The sequence below is a fragment of the Lissotriton helveticus genome, chromosome 8 (genome assembly GCF_964261635.1).
Source record: "Lissotriton helveticus chromosome 8, aLisHel1.1, whole genome shotgun sequence".
Classification (NCBI taxonomy): domain Eukaryota; kingdom Metazoa; phylum Chordata; class Amphibia; order Caudata; family Salamandridae; genus Lissotriton; species Lissotriton helveticus.
The window spans coordinates 1,571,584,559-1,571,597,633 of NC_136069.1; the positions used below are offsets into that span (position 1 = coordinate 1,571,584,559).

Below are 13,075 nucleotides of genomic sequence, written 5' to 3' on the forward strand. Positions count from 1 at the left end.
TTGCTGGTATTCTGTGAGGGGTGTGAGAATTCCTATCTATCTGTGAGGGGTATCAGAAAACTTCCAAGAGTGTGTGACTGCTAGTCAATGAAGTGGATGGGAATACTTCTGGTAGTGAGTGACTTGTTGCCTGTACGGGTGTCTGAGAATACTAAAGGTAGAGTGTGACGGCTAGCCTGTAAAGGGTGTGAGACTACTACTACTGGTGTGTGACTACTTGTCTGTGAGCAGTGTGAGAATATTAAAGGAAGCTTGTGATGCTATTGAGTGAAGGGTGTTATTGCTGTCAGCATTTATGGTGACCACTGTGTATTTATTTAATGATCGAAAAGTCGTTCTTTAGAATCAGCGCTGCAACTATCCTATCTAAGCTGATTTGCATGTGAGACTTCCTGGTCTGCTTTATAAAATGAGGTGGCCCAAACACTGTGTAAAAACAAGTTGTTGTTAAAAAACACTTTTAAAAAACAGGCATAGTAAACAATATCAAAATCTCTATTTTCAAATCATTCTAAATCTACATTTGTCAGTAGTATCTTTGTTTTTATATATATATCTTTGATTCAGTCTCTCATGGAAGACTGGTACAGCTCCCCTCCGACCCAATGCAACCTACTTTCTAAGTACTCCCAATTCTAGGCTAAAAGGAATCCGAAGGAAAGGGAATCAAAGTCATTGGCTAGGATAACATTTATTCAATATCCGGCAAAGCAAAAAACTTGAACCCAGAAAAACGGGTTCCACAATTGTTAAAATAGAATCTTGACAACATGTCTACTGAAAGTCTGAGTAGACATCTGAGTGTGAAGCCCCTGAAATAGGTCAGCTTAATTAATTGTCCATAAATATACAGAACATTGAGGAAATGTAATAGAATAAAATGTACTAGGAACGGCCACGGGCTGGTTGGCCGGTACTGTTTTTTGCTGTCTAGAGAAAAGTGATATTTTGTGAGCTACTTCCAATTATAGTTAAAAAAAATTGGTCTGTTTTAGTGGCAATATGTAGCTCCTTAGATGGTGGAAAGCGGTGGTCACTTAGTACTGACTTGTTGTAGAACTTAAGACTGTGAGTGTCTCTCTGGTCTCCTGCAAAGTATGAACTAATGTATTGAACTAATGTTGAAGCTGTATCCTGCAGATCAGTCTCGCGCTCACTGACCGGCAGCACGCGGCAATAGCTCGTTCAACTCCCACAGCTTAACTCTTAATCTTCACCTAGAGCCAAAAGTCCAGCCCACCGACGAAATCAACACCACAAAGTGTGTGAAGAGCCAGGGCAAGATCTTGGTCTACATGTACATGTCCCCGCAGTCCGAGAGCAAGAAGGAGAACCTTCGCAAGATCGCCATCGAGAAGGAGTCGTCGGATGAGGTGGACATCTACATCTGGAAGATGGTGAAAGGTGAGACTCTTCTACTGCGCCCTGGCGGCTTGCGGTTTACGAGCTGTGAACGGTGGCTCATGAGTACAGCGTGAAGTGGACTCATGTGCCAAACATAATAAGTAAACATCCAAAAGAATCAATTCTTTGCAGTAAGCTAGCTGCTGCTGGGGCGTGGGGAGCTGAGGTGGCTTGGATGTTTACTTTAGGTAGACTCCTGCCAGAGTTATTTCCTGGCATGCTTAATGGTAATCCTTCTGCTCAGCTGATTGCCTGCTAGGTATGGCATAAACAGTAGTTTGTCATTCAGTCCTTTCTCCTGCTTTTGCAATGCTTGTACTGCAATGTCTGGGCGATTACAATGTATTTTCTTTCTCCTGGTGCTTTTATAATTAGGTGAACGTGTGCTTTTCTTGTGGCCCATCTATATAACTATGTTTTATAAAGAATTTAAGAACTTTAACTCAACACCTATAATAGCAATCACACGTGGGCATAAGGAGAAAGAATCAAGGTACAATGTGCTAACATTGAGCATAAATTGACCATGCCTTCCAAAACTGAAATCGATTTAAAGTATTATCAGAAATCATGAAGTCAAATCGAATCTATGATCTTTTATCTATCGGTATTCTAAAAATTATTCCAAACTCCACTAAAGTTACCCTTAACACACATTGAATCTTTTATATCGTATCTGTACTATGGCCTACATGTAATGAATTTGATAGGAGAATCTAAACATAATGATAACTTTAATAAACTGTTTATTTACATAGTGCCAGGTTCCACCTTCTGTTTAGTGCAACAATAGACTTTAGAACTCAGAATTAGGAGAAGGGATTTACGCAAAGAGCGTAACCTGGCCTGTCTCATGAACATTTATAAGAAAGGGTGAATTTGTGTACATTCCGCCCATGAATGCTGGGGCAGAGACGTGCTAGGCAGAGGAGCCCTTCATTTCTGCATTTTCATCAAATGTGCTAGTCATTGTCCTGTTGGTCCCTCTGGAAGACTGGGCTCAGCATTACATAATTGGGCACCTTTTGATACCTGTATAGAGAGAGCTTTGCAGTCTGCATCCCTCACATAGTGCTGACTGCTCCTGTTGGGTTGGCAACCTCAACACAAAGTAGCAGTACTGCATGAATCTTGTTGCTGGTCGCAACCTGAGTGCTTCAATTCTTTGAGTACCTTTTTAATTCGAATCGGTGAATCAGGCCTGCGTAGAGCTCCTCTATGGAACTAGAGGCAGGGACCAGCTGCTCGTGCCATGGAGTGGCTTCCCCTTCATGCCCCTTGTGATGCCTTCGGTCACTTGCTGAGCAGGCTACATAGTGTTCGGTTGAGGATGGCTAGAACTCGGCCTCAGTTTAAGTGAGGTGGCGTTCAGTTCTTTGAGGGACGGCAGGAACCATTTGTGTTCCGTTGGAGTGTGGGATCCTACCCGAGGGGCAAAGCAAATAGTAACAGGAGGGTCCTGTCCTCATGGGTGTGTCCCTACCAGGGCAGAACCGCTGCATTATGGCAGCCCAGATGAGAAACCTATTAGCTGAATGGACACAAAGGGGCTCACACAGCCAAACTGACTGGGGGTGTGTGTCTAAAAGGTTCCAGCACTCTGTCCATCATCTTATAGTGTGTGCATTATTCGCCATAATTTGGCAGGGTATGCCCTTAAGTGGGTCCCTTGCTCACTTTCTCACTGGATTCAAGCTAGCCTGGTTGATGGCGAGTGTTACCCCGAAAACAGTCCCAGGATGCTTGTTCCGGTCCAGGGATGACCTAGATTGGCAGTTCGAGCTGGACTGTTCCCATGAGGAACAGGGTCAAGACGGATTTGCATAGATCTGGGTCTGAACTAGGGTGGCAAATTGAGCTAAATAACCATGATGGATTTAACCCAGATCTAAAAGTGACTAAAGGTGAGGGTCTGAAAAGTTTTAGCACTCCGTCCCTCATCTTATTGTGTTTGCAAACTGGACAAAATCCTTCAGGCAATTGTGAAAGCAAAAGGTATTTAGAGGGGAACATGAATGTGGTGGCCCAAGATGCTGGCCTGCTGCATGAGGATCAAAGCAAGCTAGCTACAAGGTTGACTAGATTTCATTGGCAATAAAGGATTTGAATGCTCAGACGTCAGACCTGCAGAAGCTAGAGGAGGAACTGGCTAAGCGAGATTAGTTCCTGGAGGAAAGAGGCAAGGAGGCTGAAGGGTGGGCTGTACAGAGCAATATACAGATTATCAAAATCCACAAGAGCATGAAGGGCTGCAACCCCATTCAGTTAACTTGAATCATAGCTTTCTACAATAGTGGCCCCTGAGGGTCTCTCAGCTTATTTTGTAGTCAAGAGAATGAATAGGGTCCCTATGAATTGCTCCCTCATGTTCACCCCCACAATCTATTGTTGCCAAGATATTAAACTCCTGCAAAAGAGAATTGATCTTGTAGAGGTCATATTAGAGGATTACTTTGCTCTGCAGGGAGGAAAGGCCATGATTTTCCTGTACTATGCAGGTGCTGTTAAGGATTGTATGACAAGCTTTAAGGGAGTAAAAAGGAAAGTGAGGTATCCGAATATGAAATTTGCTCTTTAATTCCCAGCAAAAAATTCTGAAGTAGCGCGCATACTTTGAAAGTTGAGCCCACATGGGACTGGATTGATAAGCATGTTGGTAATGGGGTCGGGGGTGCACTGGAGTGCCCAACCCGGCCTCTCATTCATTAGTTAAGGCGGAGGGACTCATCCCTGTCTCAGATGCATCACAAACAGCACGCTACCATTGCTGTGGCCACCTCCATTTCTTAGTTGAGGGGACTCCCTAGACATGCCACACTTCCCTTTTCCAGACCGGCAATCAGAATCATATTGGTACAGCAAGGCATCCACACTACCCACAAGAGTCACACTACCAATGACTGAACAGCCTCTGTGACTTACCCATACCACATGCACCATCAAGCAGTACGGGCTGAGAGGGGTAAATTAGTCGGACTTGATGTCCCATTGAGACTCAATTTGAGGAGGAATGGGGTCAGGTGACCCTATGATGAGATACAAAGTGGATTCACTCAGTTGAAGGACACATTTCTTCTACTTCCATGGACCCACTCAGCGGGCATATGGGCAGGGTGACTCCCCACCCAGCCCTATCTCATCATGTGCACTGAATTGGTACGGATTGGAATCTGCCTTATTGGGCCTGTAGATTTATTAATTCTGTGAAACCTTGGTCTGGGATGAAGAGGTTCATGTTGGGCCTGCTGGTTGTCACAGTGAGTTTGCAGCTGCTGACTGTTTTCCAGAATTTTATGCGAGATGTGATTGCAAAGCTTTCATACCAGATTGGAGCGGTGGTTTTGTGAACCGTAATTAGATCGGCCAAGTTCATCGTTGACATCCAGCATTGGGCTGCAATGTGAGTAGGTTCCTGGTTTAGTAAATGGAGATTTAGAGTGGGCGTGTCATTGCTGAAATTTGTTGGGACTGTTTAAGGAGGAATCTAACAATGGGTTTAAATCCCCAAAGATCACCCGATGTTGCTGCTCAGTAGTTGACTGTTCTAAGTATAGGGATGGGAGAGTGGACCCAGGGAGGTGAGGTGGCCTAGAAATTAATATGAAACTCAATGTAGTTGATTTCAACGAAATGCTAATAGGAAAGGTTTCTAGTTCAGAGTTTATTTATTTATTTTATTAATTTATAAAGTTTTGTATAGTGCGAACATGACCCTAGAGGGCATCAGGGCGCTTTATATGAGAGGAAGGCAGGATATAGTAGGGAAAACAGAAACTCGTCGCATATATGAACGGAAAATAGTAAGTTTGACATCTATAGAAGATTATCAATGTAGTTGTCATACACCATACAAGAAAAGTAGGAAGCTATACTGTCAATAAAACAAAATCGTTAGTCTTTTCACTTCTTTTTTGAAGGAGGAGGTAGACAAGAGTTAATTTGCGGAGGATGGGATCTGATCTTCAATAAGTCACATGCTATACCCCACCCCTGATTGTGTTCAACCTGTGCTTTCTCAAGATTTTAAACTTTGGACAACCAACTCATCCAAGAAAGGATCACTATCCTCGGTGAGACAGGTTTCTATTAAAAACAGTAGGTCAAGTCGATGCAGATTGATAAGGTCAGCAAATTACCGTGACATCTTTATTAATTGCTGAACACAGATTACATAACATGACATAACTGTGTGGGTTTGAACTGAGTTTTAAGTAGACATTAGAGGACACTCTCTGCAAGGGAATTGAGTGGTGAGGTTATTGGCCCTGACGGTTATAATGGTGGCTGGAGAAATTGTTATAGAGGTGGGAAACAAGGTTTGGGGTGTAAGTTCTACGTTTGATTTCACATTTTTTGCATGTCTGAGAAGCATAGCTGGTGGCTGGTGGTTGGTGGCGTCCAGGTGTCGATGAGTACAGGCAGGCTTTCCTTTGGCGGTAGGGAGGACGGTGGCAGAGTCTCCCCGACCCGCTGGCGCTTGGTTTAAGAGTGACAGACTCACGCTGCACATGAGAAATTTTTAAAAGTGATTTTACAACTGTAACATTGATTTGTGATTTTAAATAGCGTCGTGTTATTAAATAGCTATAGTGATCGCTGAGTGCTAGCAGCGCTATACGCTACAACTTAAATTGGTATTTACTATCTTACCTAACCTGTGCTCGATCTCTTGTCCTGCCCGCCCCGGTCCGACGCGGCAACCAGTGCCGTTTGAGCGGAGGGCGGGTCAGGCAGAGCCAGGTCACTTCCGCGAGCACAGAGCGGTTAGCGCTCTAGTCTGCTGCACATTGGGAGGTATTTAGGCAGCGAGGAGCAGGCGGCATTTGCGGTAGGGAGGACGGTGGCAGAGTCTCCCCGACCCGCTGGCGCTTGGTTTAAGAGTGACAGACTCACGCTGCACATGAGAAATTTTTAAAAGTGATTTTACAACTGTAACATTGATTTGTGATTTTAAATAGCGTCGTGTTATTAAATAGCTATAGTGATTGCTGAGTGCTAGCAGCGCTATACGCTACAACTTAAATTGGTATTTACTATCTTACCTAACCTGTGCTCGATCTCTTGTCCTGCCCGCCCCGGTCCGACGCGGCAACCAGTGCCGTTTGAGCGGAGGGCGGGTCAGGCAGAGCCAGGTCACTTCCGCGAGCACAGAGCGGTTAGCGCTCTAGTCTGCTGCACATTGGGAGGTATTTAGGCAGCGAGGAGCAGGCGGCATTTGCGGTAGGGAGGACGGTGGCAGAGTCTCCCCGACCCGCTGGCGCTTGGTTTAAGAGTGACAGACTCACGCTGCACATGAGAAATTTTTAAAAGTGATTTTACAACTGTAACATTGATTTGTGATTTTAAATAGCGTCGTGTTATTAAATAGCTATAGTGATTGCTGAGTGCTAGCAGCGCTATACGCTACAACTTAAATTGGTATTTACTATCTTACCTAACCTGTGCTCGATCTCTTGTCCTGCCCGCCCCGGTCCGACGCGGCAACCAGTGCCGTTTGAGCGGAGGGCGGGTCAGGCAGAGCCAGGTCACTTCCGCGAGCACAGAGCGGTTAGCGCTCTAGTCTGCTGCACATTGGGAGGTATTTAGCCCCCTCGTCACAGCAAGCGCGCAGCGGTCGCGCGCAGCGAAGCGCCTGAGACGCGCCAGAGAGAAGCCCGTCTGCGCCCGTCCGCGACAGGACGTGGCTAAGGGCTATGGCACTCCCGACTGGTGATACTATAGGTACCAGGCGGGTATATCTCTCTCACACCTTACGCCACTTACGCCCTAAGTTGTTTTCAACTAATTGTTCCCCATTATCCCATTATTGCCCTGAGGGGCCTTTTTCGTGTAGATCTTGTCGTACACAATTTCTAACGCATAGTGTCTCTCGTCAACTATGCTCTGATACCATTCCGACTACCCAGACTTATGGGGGTAGTAATTTACTATGTAATGTAAGATCTTTAGTTAAGCACTCTACCGAGGTTTGGGATCTTATTTCTACTTATAAGCCAGATATGTGTTTCTTAATTGAAACATGGCTTAAACCTCATACCACCCCCGCTATTACTCTTGGTATACCAATAGGTTATAAGATTGTTAAACAGGACAGACCTAAAAAAACTGGTGGTGGGATAGCAATTGTTTTTAGAGATGACTTTTCTGTCTCCGTATTAGATCAATGTTGTATTCCTGACTTTGAGATGTTGATATTTAGGATTGATTCATCTACTAAAGGTAGTAGGAAAGGAGCCTTGGTTTACCGCCCACCTGGTCCCTTGAAAAACATGCCCAAACTGTTAGTGGAAGCGATTGCACCACATACAAGCACAGATAAAGATTTTTTACTACTTGGGGATTTTAATATTTACAGTGAGGAAGGAAATAATAAGGAGGTACAATCTTTTATGACTGATATTTCTCTTCTGGGACTAAAACAATACAACAACGGACCCACACATCAAGCTGGCCATACGTTGGACATGATTATAGCCAACTTTCCCGGCATTGAATGTAAATTACCCAAACAATACCCTTGGACAGATCATTTTATGCTTGAGTTCTTCATGCCAATAAATACCCCGCGACCCACTGTACATGCCCATATTCCATCTAAGCGAAGGCAGTGGCACAAAATCACTAATTTCACTTTTGAGCAAAAATATCGTTCTCCCTCTGTTGTATGTACAGAAGATATTAATAGCGCTCTTCTAAAGTGGGATTTAGCGATTGGTGATGTGGTAGAACAACTTGCCCCGATAAAGACTTTTAAAACTAATCTGACCAAAAAACATGAAGTCTGGTACTCGGAGGATTTGCGTAGCTTAAAACGTACAGTTAGGAAATTTGAGAAGGTATGGAGAACCTCACATCTGGAAGGAGATAAAGCCAAATATAAGACGGCTCTTAATACCTATCACAAGGCCATACGCTCTGCTCGCAAGCACTATATCACCGCTCAGTTAGAGGCAGCTGGTAATGATTCAAAGACCTTGTACCAGATTGTCAATACTTTCCTGAAGCCCGTTGCTTGCGAAAGTGCAGACATGGCTTCACAACATCTTTGTGATAGCATTTCGAGCTTTTTCGCCGACAAAATTGATGCCATCTATAGGAGAATTGAGACCACAAATACTGTTAATAATAGTCAAGATCAATCTGCTTTGGTGCTTATGTCATCCACTAAAGCCACAAAGTCTCACTCCTTTAATGATTTTCCAGAAATCTCACTGAGTGAGGTCCAAAATTTAATCATGGATATTAAAAGCGGAAGCCCGGCAGACCGGCTCCCAGCCAGACTTATGGGTCCACTAGGGAGCATATTGGCCCCAGATGTTCAGAGGCTTGTAAACCTCTCGCTAACATCTGGAGTAGTCCCACAATGCTGGAAAAAAGCTCTTGTCAGACCGATCAGGAAGAATTCCTCAATTCCGTGGACCGATTTGTCTAATCTTAGACCTATCTCCCTCTTACCATTTCTGGGGAAAATCACCGAAAAGCATTCCAATAAACATCTATCCACCTACCTCGAACAATCTGGCTGCCTCGATCCATCCCAGTCAGGTTTTAGGCCGAAATTTAGCACCGAAACGGCCTTGCTGTCGATAACAGACGATCTTCGGTTGTACCAGGACAAAGGTTACTCTGTGATCCTGGTACTACTAGATTTATCGGCAGCGTTCGATACTATCTCTCATAACATTCTTATCGAACGCCTGTCTGAGAGTGGAATCGGTGGTATGGCACTGGAATGGATCAGAAGCTTTCTCTCCAACCGGACCCAAACTGTCACCATGGGTGATTTTAGGTCGGAGGAGGTTAACATCACCAAGGGGGTTCCACAGGGGTCATGCCTGAGCCCGACCCTATTTAACTCCTATGTGGCCCCCTTGGCAGATGTAACCAGAGCTTACGGTTTCCATCCAGTGTCATATGCTGATGATACGCAGCTGCTCTTCCCTTTTAAACATCTTACACCGGAGATAATACTTTCTTTCTCTGAGGGAATGAAGGCAGTTGCAAGGTGGATGTCCTCCAATTTCCTCCAATGTAACGTTGGAAAAACGGAGGTTATGCTTTTTGGTGATGCAAAAGTCCAATGGTCCCCTGACTGGTGGCCGCTCGATCTAGGCCCAGTTCCTGAGCCCAAAGCAGTGATAAAGAATCTAGGAGTCAGATTGGAACCAGAGTTGACTATGATACATCATGTCTCCATTACTGTGGGAACATGTTTTCACGTAATAGGTCTCCTTCGGAGGATTTTTCCTTTCCTCCCTGACTCTTACAGGAGAACCCTGGTTCAGGCTCTGATTATCAGCCGTCTGGATTACTGCAATGGACTCCTGGCAGGAGCTAACGAAGAGGTTCTGAACCGCCTACAGGTGGTGCAGAATACAGCTGCAAGGTTGGTGCTTAATGCACCTCCTAGGTCTCCTTCTAGACCTTTACTGCAGAAACTTCACTGGTTGCCTATACGGCAACGAGTGAAATTTAAAATCGGCTGTATTATCCATAAAGGCCTTAACGATTTGGGACCAGAGTATTTGGCTACAAAATTTGTTCCATATGCTCCTATTCGTTCCCTCAGGTCCAGTGAACAGTTTTTGTTAAACATTCCTAGAATCACAAAAACTAGGCAAGGAGGCAGGGCTCTATCTGTGATAGGTCCTAGTTTTTGGAATTCCCTCCCGCCCTCTCTAAAATCATGTAGGAATCATCTTGAATTTAGGAAATGTCTGAAAACTTTCCTGTTTGGCCTATGTTAAAAACTCATTCGTCGGCTTTATTAGGTCTCTGGTCATAAAATACATCTCATGTGTGACGTTTCTAAGCTTCCTATTCTAAGCACCACAAGCGCGGAGATACTCCTTCGGGAGTTTATTCATAGCGCTATAAAAAACCCACAAATAAATAAAATAAAAATAAATTAAGTGTCCCAGTGGCCTGACCTCAGTTAGAGAGTGCTTAAATAGCAGACGAGAGGCCTTCATATCGCGAATTGTGACCACTGACCAACCCAAGATGGCAGTAAATAATTGCACACCAGAACGCTCACAAATTGGTTTCCATGCAAAATGCAGTGCAAATTTAATTTGGGACATACTCCGAAGAAGATGTCTAACTTCACCCCTAACTAAAGGAAAAAAGGTACATGGATTAGCGGGTGGTGCCATTTACCAAAAACGCTAAAGGCTTTCACAGTAGAGACAAAGAGCATAAAATCTGTTTGATAGATCAGACAAATCTAAAGAATGAAATTAAATCAATAAAAAAACAAACGTCACTAATCTAATGTGGTAAACACATAGGCTGATCTACAATTTCAGGAGGAGATGCCCTGGTACCAGGGAAGTGGCAACAAACCCCCAGGTGTGCATACCAGGGGATTCCCCTGTGGCACGGACTGTGGAGGCCGCGGGAGCACATTCCTTGCCACCCTGGGGATCCATCGTCACATGTATGATGCCAGTCCACCTTGACACTCTGAGTACTTAAAAAAGGAATTCAGAAGATGCCACTGCTCCCCGTGGAGACATGGTTATGCAGCACCGGGTGAGCGGACCATGCTCCACAGGTCCTCATTTCCTAAGGAGAAACATGGCTGGAAACCCACAAGTCATAGGGGACTAAAAATGAGAGTGTGACTCACCACAGCTCACCTGATGCCACCCGCCCCACAAGCCCAATTTTACCTCAGACTTTTTATGGGTAGGGACAGCGCAGGGGTAATCCCTGATCACTCCTGTAAGGCCACTGAACACCACAGATTTCAGAAATGGGTAGAGTGCTCCCTGGCATAGGTGCCGACTCCCCATGGGCTAAAATAAAACACTGACTTTTACCAGGTGTCGAGAAAGCCCACTACACACAAGGGAGTTTCGTATTGTGAAATTCCTGAAAAAGGCGCCAACGACCCTAGAATGCATACTGGCACCATACTTTCCATGTCCCTAGCAGGCCACTTGGTGGGAATTGCCCCGATAACATCCCAAAAGGCACGGAAAGTCGACTAGACTTGTTTTGAAATGAAAAGACCATACCCTATCCCTGCATAGCGACTGCATCTTCTTTTTTTACTTCTTTTTTTTACAGACTTTATTGGTTTTAAGTAAAAGGTGATACTACAAAACAGAAAACAATGAAGCAACACAAAGGTGCTCCATTCCGCCCCCTCCCCCCCCCCCCGACACCCCAAACCCCTGAGGGTTCGTTTTTTTATGGGGTAAATGCATGTTAATAATAAATAAAAGATGTTGCTGGTACCTAACTCATGGACAGTCTTTTTCTCAACTCCCGAAATATAAAAGGCAGAAACACATAACCCTATCTTCACTGGAGGCTGGTTTGGTTCTTTGTGTATATTTTGCTGATGTGACAATGACTCCTCTTACCTTGTTTGTTTCCCTTACAAAATATGCTACAGTTACAAGACAAGTCTTTTATTTTAAACATGGAAATCCAAATGTGTGACTTTTCAGCTCAAATCGTTGTTGTGTTCTCACTGCTCTTTGAACCTTGTTATCTCAGGTGGGCACGATCACCCTCCACAATCATTTCAATATTTCACATTTTTTTCCCTTTATGTTAGCTCAAACCGAGCTAATGTTAGTGCAACTTCGGATACCCCTGCAGAATTACTACCATCTGCCGGCTTCATACGATCAAACTGCTCAGTGCGTGCGGGGTAATCTCACCCTATGAAGGCAGCGAGTCGAAAGGTTAAAGCACCAGTGCCTTGAAGAATAAAAACACCATTTAAGGCACATGGCGAGACGTGGGCTTTCCGCCCATTTAGACTCAGATTGAGAAGTTTTACGGGAAAGAAACAAAAAAGCATACAGTGAACACGATACTATCTACAAAATAGATTTTATTGCACATGAGCTACTAAAAACTCAATTTAGTTAATGCAATTTTTTTTAATGTTATATAAGTCTTTTTTCCGCCTAAGACCGGAAAGGTGGCTGCATCAGTCAATACAGGTGAAACATTTGATGACTTGGTACCAATGAGCATCTCTGCAGCAGTATTGCCCCATAAATATATTTCGTTTTCCACTCACATATATTTTGCCAAATGTTGCCAAAACTCCAGTGCTTAATCACATTAATGTGCAAAAAAAAGTATGTGCCGAATGCAAGAGTTGTGTATAGTCTTGATTCCACCTCTTGCCTCTTTCTTTGCTACCCCACACTCTATCTCACAGTTTTCTCCCTTTGACATTGTTGTTCTATCGTTGTTCCATCTTTCTCCCTTTTCTGACTTTCTCTCTCTTAATCTATGTCAGAGTCTGATGATGAAAATAGGACATGGTCCCTAAATTGAATGCCAGAGCCCCCCACCTGCAACCACCGGCACAGATCACACCCTGCAAAACTCACTATAGTTTCAGCTCTTCTTCCGGTCTGTCCTTCCTGCAGTTGTTAACAATGTGAAGATTCCTGCTTTCCCGACCCTTGTCCTTCCCATGCTAGGAACTTGTTTTAGTCAATCCCATTAGTACCACTTGTAATTGCAAGTATTTTTCTTCCTTGGTTCATGACAATTAGATGTTTTTCGAAAAGTGCATCTCCTGTTCCAAAATCTTTAGCAAACTATAGAAGGAACCATCATTTGAGTGTTATAAGAAAAGTGAGGGGAAAGTATTCTATTTCACAAGATCAAATGTAGAAATATTTTCAGTTTCCAA

The 13,075-nt window shown here is 44.1% G+C and overlaps 1 protein-coding gene across 1 annotated transcript in view; it reads left to right on the top strand.

Moving 5' to 3' along the window:
* Nucleotides 1–13,075, top strand: part of CHRDL2 (chordin like 2) — a 632,837-nt gene that overhangs the window by 476,175 nt on the left and 143,587 nt on the right. Inside the window, exon 9 of the mRNA XM_078656250.1 lies at nt 1,222–1,404. Within this exon, the coding sequence (XP_078512376.1) occupies nt 1,222–1,404 (183 nt within the window). The remainder of the gene's footprint in view (nt 1–1,221; nt 1,405–13,075) is intronic.